Raw genomic sequence first — 17522 nt, 5'->3', positions numbered from 1 at the left:
TGTCTGAGACTGTTAAAGCCTCACATGAGCCTTAGCCTGACTTTAAATATATTTTTCTCACAGAGTATGAGGGTAACAGACCCAGAAAAGATGTGCGTGTATCCTCGAGCTGTTGTGTCAGGCTTAGTGACAATATCAGCCTTGTCCTTCCTGAAAGCAGCGCTACCTTCAGGCCCATGCTAAGGTCATGTAGATAGCTAGATTCCCTTTATTGTCATTGCACGTACGACAAGATTATAGCTCGGCGAAGAAAAAGAGAATCGACTTAGCGAGGAGAGACATCCACTGAAAGAAAAAAAGACAAATTCCTATGAATATATAAGTATCCCCATAAGAAATTCCTGTAAATAAAAAAAGACAAAGACATAGGCAATTAACTTATCCTTGAAAATACAATTTATTTATATTTGAAAATGTGTCGCTATAACATTTTAACTAATCTAATTCCCCGCACCCCTGCTGCATTTTGCCAGTCAGGTGTACCAAGCACGTGCCGGAAACTGGGCAAGTAGAAACGCAGGGTCACCAACAATCAGGGGCTCAAAGTAAAGTAAAGAGAATGAGAAAATGAAGTGAGCAGAGAGGTGATGGTCCAAGTTCTGGCCAAGAGGTGAGGAGATGATAGCTAACATGCCGAAAGGCCACAGTCTCCTCTGACCTGATCATTCTGTGTTCTCAGGCCAGTCCAATTTATTGTTAATAATGACCCCCCCCCCCAGCTATTCGATTGTGCCACCGCCACTTTCTCTGCTGGAAATCCGCCAGCGGGTCTTTCATCTCACATCAGACCTCCAGTGGTTCTCCTGAAAGACTCCTGCAGACATTCCTTTTTTCCCCCTCCATGGTTAAGTGGGCAATCCGGAGACGTGACTCGCTGGAGGAGGCAGTCTGAGTTTGAAGAGGTGAACCCCGGTGTGACAGTCTGTGGGGAAGCGGCAGTGTAATCAGTCGCTTCGTTGTAGAGAGATCTCAATAAGCTTGTCAACCTTGGGGAGTGGGATCAGCTGGCCCAGTCTCCACATTGAACCTGTTGGGGGGGAAAAAAAGGCTTAAGTCATTCGCAATATTCTTGTTCTCTTCTCCTGGTTGGCATGGCGTCTTGTAGCCAGTAATCCGTCTCATCCCACTCAGCACCTCCTTCATACTGTTTTGTTGTAATTTGTCTATAATTTATTTCTATCTTAAATTCTCCTTTCCAGCGCCTGCTGAACAACTTAACTTCGTCCCTGTAGCCAGCCCTGGAAGCCCTCTTCTTTCCTAAGAAGGGATTTAATTTGTCTTTGTTTTTCCAGGGTTTGTTTAGAGCGAACCAAGGGAAAGAGCAAATGGTTTAATGTAATTTAAGGCCTCCCGTGGAAATTGACATGTTGCGCACAGGGAATATCTCAATTGTCTTCTCTGTGTGCTTCACAAAGTATGTTCCAGTCCATTAGCTGAAAACTTAACCATAGAGCCTCCACACAATTCTGGGATCACACTCTTTTACTGAGTGATAACAACGAGCAGCAGGCTGTTGACTGCTGCTGAAAGGGATCTATAAAGGCAGAGATACGATAAGAAAATGATAAGTTGAAGAAAATGTAGGTCTTTAGCATCGTAAGTGAGTTGTAGTCTGCGATGAAAGGAGCCGCACTAATCCAGATGAAGCAGAATCCTCAGCGAGGAAATGTCTGATTTGATAAAAGAAGAAACCTACAGGATCGGCTTGTGATTGCATCGAAGGCTCTACAGAGCAGTTGCTTGTCTGGAATCGTTCTATGATTGTTGGCAGTTTTGGGCAGGAGTCGATATACTCGTGCTGTTTTCTGTGGTCGTGGAAAATGAACTTGACAAAGGACAGTTCAGTCTTGTAGAAACTTGGTATTCCCCAACGTCAGGTGTTGGGAAAGATCCATAAGATCCAGGTGCTGTCCGGACAGCCAGCTGAATACTTTCTTACTCTTTTAAGTCTCCATCACTTTTAAAAACCTGTTAATCTTTTACTGGATGAATGATTTTAGTCATCGGTCTTCTAGATCCTACATTATCAGAGAAAAGGTCTGAGCAAACAACCAGGCCTCATCCTTTTTCCACCCAAGGGCATCAGTGAGGCACTGATTTTAACATAAAACTGCTGTATGAAATGTTAATTGATGTCAATTATTGGGTCGGTTTTAATTATTGGGTGTTTTTGATCAGGAGAGGAGGACAAAGTGGATAATTCAGCTCTCTGTAAAAACCTCATGAACCATGATCACTGAAGAAGTCCCAACCTAAAAACAAGCTGAGCTAACGTTAGCTCGGCCAAGCAGCCGAATGGCATCAGAGAAACATTGGTTTTTAAAGTTAAACTTTTTCTATCACTATTAGTAATAGTGATAATAATAATAATAATAATAATTGTATAATAATAATAATATAGTATGATTTATTGATGATAACGGTTTCTTGGATGCGCCATTAGCTTCTTTCTTTGCGTCAGGCTCTTGCTAACTTGAGCCTGGTTATTTTTGACTCCAGAAGAGGGCACCCTCTTAACCCGAAGCCCTGACCTTGAACCGAAAAAATGGGACACAGCTTGTCTCCTTCTGTCCCCTCTAATACTTCCATGGCGCACTCTGGTGTCTGCGCTCCCGTAATGAGTTCTCCCCCTCAGCACAAAGAGCACAGGCTAAAGGGGCTCTGTGGTTCCCTCTGAGAAACCCAGTGGAGCTTGGGGGGAGACAGAAACTGTCATGAAGTGTTCCTCTCTGGAGAAGTTCTCTACAGATCTCATTACAGTCCTCAAGTACATGCACGTATGCTATGTCTTTCTCTCGTACTCCTTTGGTCTCTTCCTGCTTTTTTTTAATCACACACACACACACATTGTTGCAAGTTTAAGCGGATCTGGCAGAGTGATTTCCAACAGGCAGGTGCAACATGTGCTTCAAATATAATCCTGTTTAGGAAAAGGGAATAAGTGTTTCATTAACGGCATTTGAAAGCACGATTAAACATAGACACACAAACACTCCAGAGTTGCTTTTACTAGCATCCATAGCTGGTAAATATGGAGCGTTACAGAATCTGATGAGGAAGAAAATATGTTATAGCGTGGGGGATTCATGCAGCAGGGATTGATGAGAGGAGGAGGTGAACGGCTTTTGTAAGGTAGCATCCATTCTCCGATGTTCCCTCAGTTCGCTGTGTGTTTCCTTGGAACCCGTAGGCGGGGAGGTTTTATTGCCCTTCTCCTGGCTGCGTGTGCACGTCTCCAGCTCGGAAGCTGTAATATTTATGCCACAAGGCGCCCCTCAGATGCTCAGCCACTTTGTACAATCGACTGATAAATGTTCTACATGCAGTGATTCACCGGCGATCAGCTGTCCACTTTTCAAACGGCCAAAAGAAGTGTTTCAGAAAACTGCTCGAATGAAATGGGAGCGGGCCAATTCACAGCAGTCAGGAGAGCGGTAGTATTGTAGAGCGGGCATTTTCTCCATCTGGCACTGAGCTCATTTCTGTCATCTTTCAAAAATTCACTGACTTTGATCATAGATCAGGGCCGGTTAAATATATTGAAGAGAAAACAGACGTCGCTGCCAAAATGAAATGCTTGCTATAGGTGACAGAGCCAGGAGAAACATCAAATTACCATATGCTTTATTATAGGATTTATTTCTAATGTTGTAGCCCTTCCAAACCCAGACCAAAAACTCAGTCCTTGTGCTGCTTGTATTTACAATACCTCAGGGTTGTTGAAGAAATTGTTTCATGTGAATAACAGCTCCTGCTTCCCATATCTAAGGATTATATACAATATAAGCAGACGTTAGAGGGGTAGTTCACTAAAACATTTAAATGCACTCAGAGTTCAGGTATCTCTTCCAGTATTTATTTTGAATCTTGTAGCTTCTACCTGCTGGAGGCAGTTCGTATTCTGAGTACAGGACATACAACCAGTGGAGGAGGAAGTACTCCAACATTTTACTTGGGTAAAAGTACAAATAAATAGACAAACATTTACTCAAGAAAAGTACTGTAAACGTACCACATTAACTTTTCTAAAAGTACAGAATGTATCCTGCTACCAATTTTTTATATTTATTTAGTATGTATTCACATAACAATATGTATTCACATTTATATAAATCTGAATATAAAGTGTTTCTTAAAGGCAGACTGACACAATTAGACTATTACAATGCCACAATATATGTTTTATTTTCTGTAACTTATCTTTATTTTATTTCTTTAATTATCTTTCAAATCCCTGGCATGCTTTACTTACCATCCCAGTACCTTATCATTTATTTGTTTCTGTTTCCCCTGCACACTGTTTATGTCTTGCTTTCTTGCTCACCTTGCATGTTCATCTGTTCTTTTCTCTAAGGATACACACACACACACACTCTGTAAACTGTGTGTGTACGTGTGTGTGTCCAGTATTCTTTTGGGCTTTTCTCTCTTGATGATCTCCACTCATCCTCCGCAGAGCAGGCTTAATTACAGTGTGGCTCTCTGCGCTCTGCTCGGGGCTGATTAAAAGGGACAGTGACGCTCCATAGGGAAAGCATGACATGGAGTTTGTTCACTTTCATGCACACTCTGCTTATCGCTGTCTGACCAGCTCCATTACCATGGCTTTCAGGCCCAGTTTGTAATTGCCTCTCTTTATTACCATGCCTACATGTTAGGCCAGGGAACAAGGACCCGCCGCATCAATGGAGAGTCTGCATGGCATGCCAGGAATGTGCATGCGCACACGCACGTGCACTCACACATACACATGCACATTCTCATACAAACAGTGTAAATGTGAATCTGAGACAGAGGCCATTTGCAAAAGTGTTAATGGCTGAAAACAATTGGCCTAATAAAATGGAGGCCATTGAACACTTAGACATGAAAGGCCTGACCTCAGGCTGATATGGCCGATAAACCGGAGGTTTTACATTTGATTCTTTTAGCCTATAATTGCAACACTCATGCAATATGGTTTACAGGTTACAAAAGTGGTATGGGTTCATCCCTTGCATGTCTGTACAAACCTTTATGGCTGTTATTTCCATAGTTTCAGTTTCAGTCTGAACCAATGTGGTTAACCAGTATGGCTTTCCATGGAGCCACACAAGTGCTGCATCTAGAAGTTATTCACTATGTGTTATTGATGGGGTAACAATGGAGCCTGTTAAGATATAATATGTAGCTATTCTTTATTAAAATGAAAACAACCGACTAGACCTATGTTATATATTCTGATGACTTGTGTACTTGCATTATCCAAAGTGTTTCCAACAATGTTGACACCAGCAGGTCCTCCATATGGCCAGGTCTATTGGGGATTGCAAGAACCTCCCCCTCCACTGTGAATTTGAATTTCTCTTGTGGTTCAGGTGCATTAGGAGTAAAGTATTTTTTGTGTGTATCTATGCTGTTCTTTTCACTTTGTGTTTGTGTGTCCTGAGTACCTTACTGAAAGTTTCCCATCTGGGATACTAAAGTAAACTTAAACTTCAACCACTTCCATGATCCCACGCTGCTCCACAACATCATCGAACTAAGCTTTTTGGTATTTTTTGGATTATGAAAACCCAGAGTAGTTATATATTGAATATGCCATTTAACCTCTGAATAACCTCTGAACCGCAGAGCATCTAGACCATAAATCTATACATCAGCATCTTCAGATTTGATGGCATAGCAGAAATTTAGGTATTCATAATAATTTGATATTGGTTTCCCACTTCCCCCTGTTTGAAAGTGTCACCCATAATTGTGTTCCCTACATGCAGATTATATTAATATATTTTGTGCTCCTCTCCCTTGGGACCTTCAAACTATAGTGAGGGGGACTGTAACACAACATCAGCTGTGTGGAGCTGACACAGCACCTGTCATCAAGATGGAAAGAGTGCATGACACCTGGAGTAAAACGGGCAGATGTCCGCTGCACAGTCTGGCTTTGCAGAACATCCTTCAGCAGACGGCAGAGCTCAGTGATCAAGACCTTGAATATGTGTTGAAGTCAGCACATTCATTTTTTTTTTTTGCTTCCACTATATGGTAGTGCTTTATATAGCCTACCATAAAAAATCAACCGCATGTGTGCCAGGGCATTTTTATATCCTCCTAGTTAGTTATAGAGAGTAATTAAATAGCTCCAAAAGCCACTCCAGTTGTACATAAATCAGCCTCGCAAACAAATTTACTCTGTTGAGGTTTTTTAACATTTGGCGCCTCTGCTGTTTAATCATAGTTTAGTTGTATTTGAACGCAGAGAACAAACACACTGTAAATTCTCTGTTTCTCTCTTCTCATTTCCCAGGCTCCACGAGTCCAGATTCAAACCTGCGTTGTCGGCCTTCCAGTTCCAGCATCTCCTGTACAACCTGACTGCCATCAGCATCAGCAACGCCGGAGGGAACAATTGTAAGCGTGTGTTTGTGTGTACTAGTGTGTGCACAGACGTTGCTATCGTATATAAAGATGGACGACATGGCAGCTCGCACAAAGTAAAGCCAAAGTGTGTTGATCGCTCCCTGGTGGCTGGCGGCAGCAAAGGTCATACATCCTGTCTCCTCCATGCCGGTGGATAGGGCAGTGCCCAAAATAAAAATATTTTCTCTTCCTTTCTGGATTGAGAGAGGAAGTGGAGATGTGCCGTCCATCTATATGTACAGTACATGGTGTGGGATCTATGCATTTTTAATGCTGTTTAGGGTGACCATCACAACATTACTGTGCATGTTGTACTGCACTGAGAGTATACCTTATGTGTTGTTGTTGTTCACTGTCACATACCAAGGTGCATGGCCATTGTCAAATAACAACAGTAAATGTGCCACAGAAAATTTCAAATCCTTCACATTGCTATCAATGGAAAACAAATGTATATTTTCATCCCCGAGCGGCACGACTTGTTAAATTTGTACCAAACATACTTTCTTAAACAAAGTCAGTGTTTGTGTTCAGGGACAAGTTCAACTGTTCCAAATCTGGCTTAGCAGAAAACAGGACATTTATTCCCAGATGTTTGTAACTCCTCCTTGAACATCCTCCTCTTATTTTTATCTTGTTCCTCCTCCCTCTCCATCCGATAGTGTGCATTGTAAAGCACGGGCAGGATCTGAGCGGCATTATGGCGGATTAAGGCACCGGCAAGACAGAACAGCTGGCCAAAAATTCACCAGCTCTCTCGCTTACTTACACCCATTTTAATTAGTTGCAGGCAGTGCAGGCAGTGTGACACTCACTGGCGTGTAGCTGGCTACGTGCACTTGGGCGTGCAGAAAAAGACAGACGCAGAAGTTGGTGGAGGCACAGAAGCACAGTCATGCATATTCCATTAAACTGTTTTCCTGTAACCACCCAACCACCCACATGAAAGTGCAAACAAAGTCAAGCACACAGTTTGCACCGGATCCATTGCACATCACGGGGGGAAGCTGCCTCAACGCTGCGGGCTGCATGAGAAACTTTTAATATCAAATTCCCTTGAAGTTGACATCTCGTCTTTTCGCCTGTTTCCATCTCTTGTCCTCCTTTACTTTTTAAATTTCTCTCTTTACCGCAGTGTGACTCGTATAACAGAAACGTGTTATTTTAAATGAGAGTTGTTTTTAGTCTATAAAGACAGGCTTTTTATGGCAGTCACGGTGAGCCGTTCATTTTCTCTGCCAGAATAAATTACATTTTGACCGGAGAGTGGCCATATCGGGCGTCTAAGAGAAATCGGTGGCTTATAGACTTAATGTACAGGTTCCTAAAGAGGCCTAAAGTGTACTAATTGGCGGGGTTGCAGTCAAGGGAACTTAAACTCAACTTGTCTGACAAGGTTTCTGGGAGGAAGGATTGATCGGTAGAACTTGTCACAGTGTGACTTAAAATGAAAAGTGTTTAATTAACTGAAATCACAAATTTATCCCCCTTTTAAATGAGCTAATAGGATTCGGAGCGGTAGAGGAGAGTGAAAGGTGGAGACCGAGGCGAGTTGTGAAAAGGGAAGAGGACAGACTCGCCCGCTCATTATCCTTCAGAGCTGCACACGGACCGGGTTCCATCAGCGCTGAAGGAACGGCTGGATCACGACTTGTTAGAAGTCAAGGTCCATCCTCTCCTCTGGTTCTTCCACTTTCTCGCTCTTCACTGTTTCTTTGATTGAGATTTTCCTTGTTATGCAGCTGCTCATTCACACTCTCTCCTCCGTCCATCCATCCATCAATGCATCCGTCCATCTGTCCATCTGTCCATCTGTCCATCTGTCCATCTGTCTATCTGTCCGTCTCCCGCATTCTCTGGGGCCAAATATAAATTTGTGTTCAGTGGCTGTGGTTTAGAGAGAACAGGGTGAAAGTGATTCGGTTCAGGATGTCCTGCCCCATCACTATTCATGAGAGGAGAGAGGGATCTTGAAAACCCCCGCAGGAGCTGCACGTCTGACATACCACCACCGAATCTCCTCTGTCTCCTTTTCTTCTCGCCTTGTTTGGCCGCAGCGATTTATTAATTTGCTATATTAAAGATTACCTGGTTGGCGTGCATGCGTGTGTGCATGCGTGTGTGCCTGTGTGCACACGTGCTTGTGGGTGTGGGGGTGCCTACATGTGCATGTGTGAGTGAGCATTAAGTGTGCCATTTACCTGCATGTGGGTGGATGAACCTATTATTGTGTGTTTTTGTGTGTGAGTGTGTGTGTCAGACTGCAAACTGTAAACATAGGCCAGAACCTGTAATGAGACAGGGAGGGAGGGACAGCACTGCAACAAATGCTAATAACCTACTGTTTAATGAGATACACACACACACACACTTATATACGTACCCCTCATTCCAGAGAAAAGGTGCCCAAACACTTCAACAAGTCTCTGAGGTGACAATTATCAGTTGACTACTGACTTCTTTAAGTGTCCAATTTATGACTAAGCACTCTCATCTCATCTTTTCCCTTTCTCCCTTCCTTTCTCCCTTCCTTTCTCCCTTCCTCTCCAGACACATCACAGCTTGCGGGTGTATCCCTGACCTCTGCTTTAATCTCCCCTGGTCCGGCCAGCCCTCCTGCTCCATGGGTGGAATCTTGCTCCTGCCCCCCAGGTTTCGCGGGGCAGTTTTGCGAGCGGTGCGCCCCGGGATTCACGTGGGAAGTCCCCGCAAGGGAGTCTTTCTCAACATGCGTGCCGTGCAGCTGCCACCAGCACGGCACCTGCCATCCGGAGACAGGTAATAAATTCAGCATTTACAGTATATTTGGCTCTTATACACAACTGTGTTCAAATAGCAAATCTGGAAAATGTCAGCAGGCATGATGACTTTGGTGTCACTTCACTGACAAACAATCAGCAGTGTTTCTGTTTCAATGACTGCTGCTGAGGTAGAAAAGTCTGAAAAGGTGAAATAATAAATCAATTTAGTAGTCATGGGCATTGTTTCAAAGAGTGTGAAAGCAGCCGTATCATGTCTGCTCTGGCTTTATCGCTGAGTGTCGGCTGAAACTTGACACATAAGGGAAAGCTTTGTTTACATTTTACAATCAGGAATGATCTAATGTTGTGTTTGTGTTTCTCAGTTCCCATCTTGTAGCATTTAAGTCTCATTACAGCTGACACATCATTAGCAGAAAGATTTATCTTCCAACAACATGTATGTGGTGAGTCACCAGTGGTGACCAAACAAACACGGAAGTCTCATGTTCGACAAAGTCTGTTGCTCGAGGTGTTAAACCCCAAACTTTACGGATTTCATAACTATCACGTCATTATGTAACCAGTGCATTATGAGAGAAGGCTATTGAGGTGGCAATATGGGAAGTGTGGGGTCCAGCATTTTAAAGTTTGACCGATACTCGGACCTAAAAGTCAGGATTTGGCAGCCTCCGCTGTACCAACTCTGACCTTTCTTTTTGTAATCCATCTCTTGCATGTCACCAACCTCATGGAAGTATAACACTGAAGTGCTGCAGGAATCATTTAAGAATAAAAGTTAATCAGTTGCATCCCTTTATGACCCAAGTTGTTAAAGAAAAGAAATAGAAAAACATTGGGTGCAAAGAATATCCTGCACGTACGCTGTATATACCCCAATCAGACTTCTTTATATTGTAGTAATACAATGATGAATGATTGTTTTTTTAAAAACTGTGTCCCATATCTTATTGGTTGATGCATTATTACACTTTATGATACCATGATTATACATTTTTAATTTTTATTTTAATAAGCTTTAGGTTGTGTCTATAGTCCTTTAAGATGCAGAGAGACTTCTCAAAAATGGCATTTTTGAACTGTGTATGACTTTAATGTCATCGTGGCTTCTTTTTAAAATATGACATCATATGATGTGGGATCATTTTCTGATCAATATAAGTTTCAGTTACTCTCTCTTGCTTTATTATTTGCAGAAAAATCTTGGAAAATGTGTTTTTCGGACCTTGACCTTTGACCGATCAGCTCTAAAACTGAATCATCTGGAGATTCGCTCACAATATATAATTCCAGCAAGTTTAATAAAAATCCATCCATGCGTACGTTGTTGAGTTGTTTTGTACACACACACAGACACACACAGACAGGGGAGAAAAAAAATACCCCGCCTCCTGCTAAGCCGGCGCACAGGGAAAAAATCATAACTTCCCATTTTACACTAAATCCCCACATAACATACTGTAGCTCGAGTAACTTTAGAGAGGTTTTCACAAAGTGATTTAAAAGGCCCACCACTTCACAAGTCACTGCTCAATGTTGCTGCTCTCGGGACTGGATATGACAACATTCTCTTATTGGTAACAGAACAATTTGCAGTAGCAACAATGGTATTGTATGACATAAAAGCGATCCAAGTTGCTAGTTGGACAATAAAGCCATTCCTCTGAAGCATCCAGCCAGAGTAACATGAGATGAGGGATCATCAGAGGTTGTTGAGACAATATTTTCTGTCACTGCGCCTGTGAGAGAGCAGAGGGAACAGAAAAGAGATACAGGCTGTTCGACTGAAGCATTTTTCTGTCTTTCCGGAACTGACATTCAGTCATCATCGCATCAAGGGGAACATAACTCAGTCATCCCTCTGGGGCACTGGCAAGCTATCACTCAAAATGAGAACTGGATGGCTGTACTAATACAGCAATACCCTCATCTCACACAGCTAATCTTTGTAATAACCGACGAACTAGAGGAGTGAATTTAATGCACCTGACATTTTTACGGGAGATAACAACGGCATCCTTTCAGGTTCATATCCTAAACGCAACGTCAAGTAAATGACAGAAGTAAAACAACAGCTGTTGGGTGTGTAAACAACCTGGATGCAGTTATTTATATATGTGTGTATCTGTTGGTGTGTACTAGATGCAGTCTCTCGGAGTTTTCCTTTTTTTTTTCTCCACACTATCTCACTCTCGCAGCTTTAAACAAGTCTCTCCATCTCACCAAGAGCAGACAACTATCCCCTCCAAGGTCTCACCCTCCGTCTTTTATCTTTCCTCAATCTCTCTCTTCCTCTCGATCTCCCTCTCCCACCCTCCAACTTAAAGTCTCAGAGATCTGACCTAGTTAGGAGACGCCTGAAGCTTTGGCTGTGTGTGTGTGTGTTATGTTTGTGACTATGTGTGTGTTTATATGACTGTGTGTGTGTGTGTGTGTGTGTGTGTGTGTGTGTGCGAGTGTGTGTGCGTCTGAGGTCCGGAAGCAAGTCTGGTATCACTGCCTGCCTGCCTCCCCCCTAATTAGACTTGTTAACCGCCTCTCGGCTAATGATGTCTAATTTGCTTGCAGATTTCCTGTGTCTCTTATGTCTCTTCTCAATCTGGTTGTCTCGCTCGCTCTCACACACACACAATTCTGTCAGACTCCTCTCGTCTCCCCAGACTCCCCAGTCAGCCTCTCTTCTCCTCACTTCTTCCTCAGCTATAGGATTTGCAACTGCTCCCTTCAGTCACCTTCATTTTAGTTTTCAGCGTCCTTGACTCCCTTCTGTGCCTACTCCTCTCAAGTTTACTCTTCTTTGGATTTTCCTCCTGAGTTTCGCAGGTGTCTTCTTAATACTCAACATCCTCACAGGTGGATCCATGCTGTTTTTCCCATGCAATGTTGGATTTTTTAATTGTTTTACTATAGAACAGGATTTAGTTGCTAACCTGAACTCGTGAGAGCAGATATGAGAGGAAAACCCTGGATAGAAAGGAAGATTGAAAGTGTCGGAAGGGGCTTCATAGTTCCCGGTTGATCTGAACAAACTGTGATTGCGTTCTGAGCTGTTGGAAGAAAAGCTGCAGTATTTATTAATGAGCCTGTTAAACACCAAAGTGGCTTTGGTTTGCACTGAGCAGGTTGAGCTCAGCGGCGTGCAGCATCTTGACAGAGTTTGCACCTGACACGTCTCCGTAAACGAAAGATTATTTCTCTGACGTGCTTTTCAGGATGTTTTAAAAAATATTTATAGCGCCACACAAATGATGAATGAGCGTGAAATATGGAACACGATGAGTCATGGATCAAGAATCCCTTGTGTGCTGCGTCCTTTGGCATGAGGCTCCTGGGTTGAATAGCATTAGCTGATGATCAGCAAACGGAAGCTAGTTAAAATTAGCCTTTCCTTTTGAAATGGATGATGGCATGTCATCTTCCGCAGGCCCGCTGGCTCCCCTTTAATAAAGAATGAAGCAAACAAGCTGGCCATAAATCTATAAGTTCAGGTCAAGGGGAGCTATCAAAGTAAGCCGACGAGAGACACCCTGTTCATCAGCTGTCACCGGGAGGGCGGACGAACCTGCTGTTTCTCCTATCAGAATCCTAATTGCTGTATAATTACCGAGCGACTTGCATCATCTTGCAGGGTGTGCCCGCCGACAGAAACCGGGATGGAGTTTATTCGCTGGCTGCCGAGGGAAGCCGCAGCCAATGGTGCTTCATAATCATGATTTATTAACACTCCCTGAGTCGTGTCGGTTCTATTTGCTTGTAGAGCAACACAACAGATTGGAAATGTTAATATTTGTGGTGGAACGAGCGTGTCGCGACTTCTGCTGAGCGCCGGTGCTGCTGGGATGATGAAGTCAAACATATGTCCTTTAGATACTAAGCCATGTGTGTGTTGCACAGTTTTGGACATAACTTTTGTTTCAGTGTACCAGTGTAGTGCATATGCATCCATAAAGTGTGGACACTGTGTTAATTGCATACACACCAGCCATAAAATTGGGCACAGGCCATGATTTACAAGCTCCAGGGAGAGTGTTGAGGAAGAAGAGAGATGATTGTAATGTATAGATAAAATGGAGACACTCAATTTTCTCTGCAGGCCATGCTGTGGGGGAGGGATCATTAATCAGTGAAACAAATGAAACACATGATGCTCTCTCCTGGACATTAGGCGCTCGGGCGCTGTATTAGAGCTCCTCTGTTAGCCCATTCGCCTAATGGACCTGTGTTAGTCCTCCACACTCATATCCTCGGGGGAACAAGTCCAACTGGTGCATGCTTGCAAGTCCAAAATGAATTTACCGGGAAACTCCTCAAAGTCAAATCACACAAATCCTCAACCTGTGAAAATTCAATGTGAATACAGAGGGAAGCACGTTCTTAAGTCTGAGAAATTTACTCAAGTGTTGTTGAGGGGGCTGCACTTTTTAACAGACGCGTGCAGCACCTCTGTGCCCAATTACGGCCTCACAGAGCAGCTATAGCCTGGCTGTGGACTCTTTGTCTTCTTCAATCAGTCTATGTCTCCCAACTACAAGAAAGTGCAGGACTAAATTGCAGTAGTATCTTTACTGGAATATTTATCTAAAACACCTTTTTTTAGTTTTTTTAACTCTGACTTTATTCTTGTAATATTTAAGCTTTAATGTCATAAAATCATAAAATCATTCTCAAATTGTCAAGTTTTCTTTTTCCTTTAATATGAGCCTAATACACAGATACAGCGCTTGTGTAGTTATTTCGATGGTTTTCTTTTCATATTGGCTATTTTTAGACACAAGAAACTTGTTCTTTTTAGCAGCACCAGCTTAGTTCTGCAAAATATTTTCTTTGCCTAAACTCACCGAGGGAAAAATCTGAAACCTCTTCAAATCAGCGATCTCATACTGTGTGCCTAGAAACCAAGGCAGGCAGGCAGAGTGTGCACATTGTCTATCTTTCTGTTTATTTTTGTGTAGAAACGAATATGCTGGTTGTGAGCAGATAAGTAAAGCGTACTGAATAGGATCAGCAGAAGAAATTACATGGTAAGATTCATTCAAGCTGACTACATCCATCTTTTTTTTTTTTGCTCCTTCTCACTTCCTTTTCCCCCCGCTGTCGCTGCTCGTATCCCATCAGGCTGATACAGGCCAGGCATCTCGGGGCTTAGCCCGCAACAAACACAACCCACCAGAGAGATTAGCGGGTTGAATAAGCCAGCGCAGGGGCCAGCTTCACTCCGCATCAGTTTGTCTGCCTCAACTTTCTCCCATAGATTTTTGTAACTAATGACCTCTGAGGGCTGAAGATGGCATTTAAGCAGGCATGTGGGAAATACACGCCCTGGCTTCCTCTCTCTCTCATTGTAAAGCGGCCCTTTGTTGGTAAACACTGACTCACAGTATCCTCCGTTTTACCCATGCATTCTAATGAGTATTGTAATGAGCAGCATGTTTGGTCATTTCTTTATCCGCACCCTAAGTGATACAATGAGACAGGTATTCTGGGTGATGGCCTTTATTAGGCTGACTTCAATGCATTTCGCTGCAGGAGCCCCTGGTGGTCCGTTCCCCTCCGCAGACAGAGACCACGTAAGCCTCCATTTCTCATCCTCTTCCACCAGACTGCAGTGGGCGTGACATTTAGCTATACACAACCACTGTGCATTATTCAAGAAATTTGGCCCCACACAAATGTCAAAGCCAGAAACAAGCATATGCTGTTATGAAACAGAACAAGGGACACAAAGTCCTTATTTTTGTATTTGTAGAGCGGATGCACATGCGGCATCCAGGTACTTGTGGTCAGCAGAATATAGCTGACTAAAGATGAACTTCTTCATAACCGCATGATATGGGCTGAAAACATGTGGTTTCATTCAAAATCAATCATACAAACCTCATAAATCTACACAAAAGGATTTTGAGAAGGAGATATGATGAAAAAATATGATTTGGTTCAATCACTTTTAGCCCAACTGATGTTTCTCTTTTATAATGTCATTGATAAGCTGAAAGGAAATTAATCAAATTATTCCGTCTGATTGGTTCAATATAAAACAAAAGCTGCACTGTAGCCTTTGATTGTTTGTCTTTTGAAATCAAAAAACATTAAATTATTGTTCTGTGCCAAATTAGCATTGTATTGTGTTTGTAAATGATACTGTGGTGTATTCTATTGTTGAAGACAATGGCGAAAGCCACTGAGACAGAGACTCAAAGAAGAGGCTAATTTAGATTTCTTTTCTTTTTGTCCTTTGACCTAGTTGCTAACATTAGCAGGCTAACATGCTCGCAGGAATGCTGATGTTTAAAGGGGACATAGCATGCCCATTTTACCACAAGTTGATATGGTTCCTTGGGGTCTTAATGAAATGTCTGTAACATACTTTGGTCAAAATACCACAAGGATCATTTAAAACAGCACCCTTTTTACCCTGTATAAAACAGCCCTCCACAGAGTGACCTGTTTTGAGTGCCTGTTCCTTTAAATGCTAATGAGCCAGCTCCCCCCTCCCCCCTCTCCCCCCATGATTGTAAACGATATAAATTACATATTTTATATGATATAAATTATCAAATATGCATCCCATACTTTGTATTCCCCTTGTTGTCCTGGAGTTTTAATTTTCCCAATCACATAATTAAATGTCCCCTGCCCATCCACTACAAGCACACAAGCAGACAGACAGAGATAGAAAGAGAGGGTGGGGGGCTATGAAGACCATCATTTACCCCGAACCCCGACATTCAACGGGTACAACAACAAGCGGAGAAAGCAGAATCGCGGGCTGACCTTATATATACAGTCTATGGGGCTGACCAGCGGAGAAATGCTCGTCCCGTGTGAACAGCCAGGCGGCTGCGCTGAGAACGGCGCTGCGCTGCTCGCAGCGGCGCTTCCGCGTCCGGTGTAAACCCGGCGTAACGAGTGGGGGTTCTGTGTGTTTGACCGGTGTTGCAGTAGTGCTGAACACTGCGGAAGTCTTCCACACTGCTGGCTGTGTGGCGTTGACACAAATTCCAGCTCACGCATGGGAGAGCGAGCGGTCGCTCCCGAGCAGCTGCTGCAGCCTCCCAGTCCCAACGATCCAGACAAATGCCACATGTGAGTGAATCGCGGGCTGACCAGCGCGGAGAAATGCTCGTCCCCTGTGAACAGCCAGGCGGCTGTGCGCTTGGGAACGGCGCTGCGCTGCCTCTCAGCCTCGCTGCGTCCGGTGTAAACCCGCGAACGAGTGTGGGGGACAGGGGGATGGGTGGGGGTGGGCCAAGGCCATGTAGGAGACTTCCAGTGCCTTGTTACGACACAAAACCCAGGAAGCTCAATCGAGTCGCTCAAGCATGACGTTTCTGACTTAGAGGAACCATAACAAAATGCGCGAGTGTTTTTTTCCCAGAGTTTTTGGGTTGGTAGACATGCCAGATACCCACATTAACGTGTAGAAGCACTAACAAAGTGGAATTTGCATGCTATGTCCCCTTTAATGTTAACATGCAGGTGTAGCGATAACAGTACATTTATAATCTTGGCATGTTAGCATCTTAATTCAGGCACAAAGTGCAATGTAGCAAGTTCATCCATAGAGGAACTGAAATGTCTATACCATATTTTATGGCAACAAATACAATAGTTATCAAAATATTTAACTCCAAAACACAAATGTAATCCTCATGGTGGCACTAAAGGAAAGTGCAGGGTATCACCAAAATCACTAGGGAACATCATCTGGGAACCATGCATGACTACAAACTTTTGTGGTTATTCATGAGACAACTGACACATTTTAACTGCTTTTTGTAGTAGATAAAAAGTCAGGCCATCAAAAAATTCATATAGGACATCTTCAGGCCACCATGAATCCAACATGGCTGACTGATAATGCAAGCAGAAAGTCACAAGTGCAATCAAAAGTTGTGAGGGAAAGTCTCACCCTAGTTGTTAAATGAAATGAATAAAGCTATATTATTATTCAAACACAATTAATCTATGGTAATTATCTGCTTCCATGAGTTCCATGAATGCATTGACATGTGTGTACAGTACACGGGAAAAGGTTTGCATGGCTCCTCTATAGGTGACCCAGAACTTTGGCGAGTCAACATGAGCTACAGCCACTGTTGTTCGTGTTCCCCGTCCCCGACACCCGAGGGCCTTGGCCATAACAATTTGGCTGACAGCCTCTGTACACAAAACAGGAATTGATGCATTTATTTTCCACAGTCGCAGTGTGACAAAACATATTTCCCCAGTCATCCGTATTGTGCACATTATGCACGGGGTGGACAGAATATACGGCCCCTCCTCGTTTCCTTCGACATATCCTCCCTCTCTCCTCTGCAGCAGTCCACTCGTTCAGACCCCACTGACAAGCCACATCTGCAG

The 17522-nt window shown here is 43.3% G+C and overlaps 1 protein-coding gene across 1 annotated transcript in view; it reads left to right on the top strand.

The window, feature by feature from the left end:
* lamc3 (laminin, gamma 3) overlaps positions 1-17522 on the top strand; it is a 99165-nt gene that overhangs the window by 58338 nt on the left and 23305 nt on the right. The window contains exons 11-12 of the mRNA XM_035141640.2: positions 6290-6393; positions 8953-9180. Coding sequence (XP_034997531.2) covers positions 6290-6393; positions 8953-9180 — 332 coding nt within the window. The remainder of the gene's footprint in view (positions 1-6289; positions 6394-8952; positions 9181-17522) is intronic.

This window comes from Hippoglossus stenolepis, chromosome 18 (genome assembly GCF_022539355.2).
Source record: "Hippoglossus stenolepis isolate QCI-W04-F060 chromosome 18, HSTE1.2, whole genome shotgun sequence".
Lineage (NCBI taxonomy): Eukaryota > Metazoa > Chordata > Actinopteri > Pleuronectiformes > Pleuronectidae > Hippoglossus > Hippoglossus stenolepis.
The sequence above is the reverse complement of the archived record's forward strand: the minus strand, read 5'-3'. Positions and strand labels throughout refer to the sequence as shown.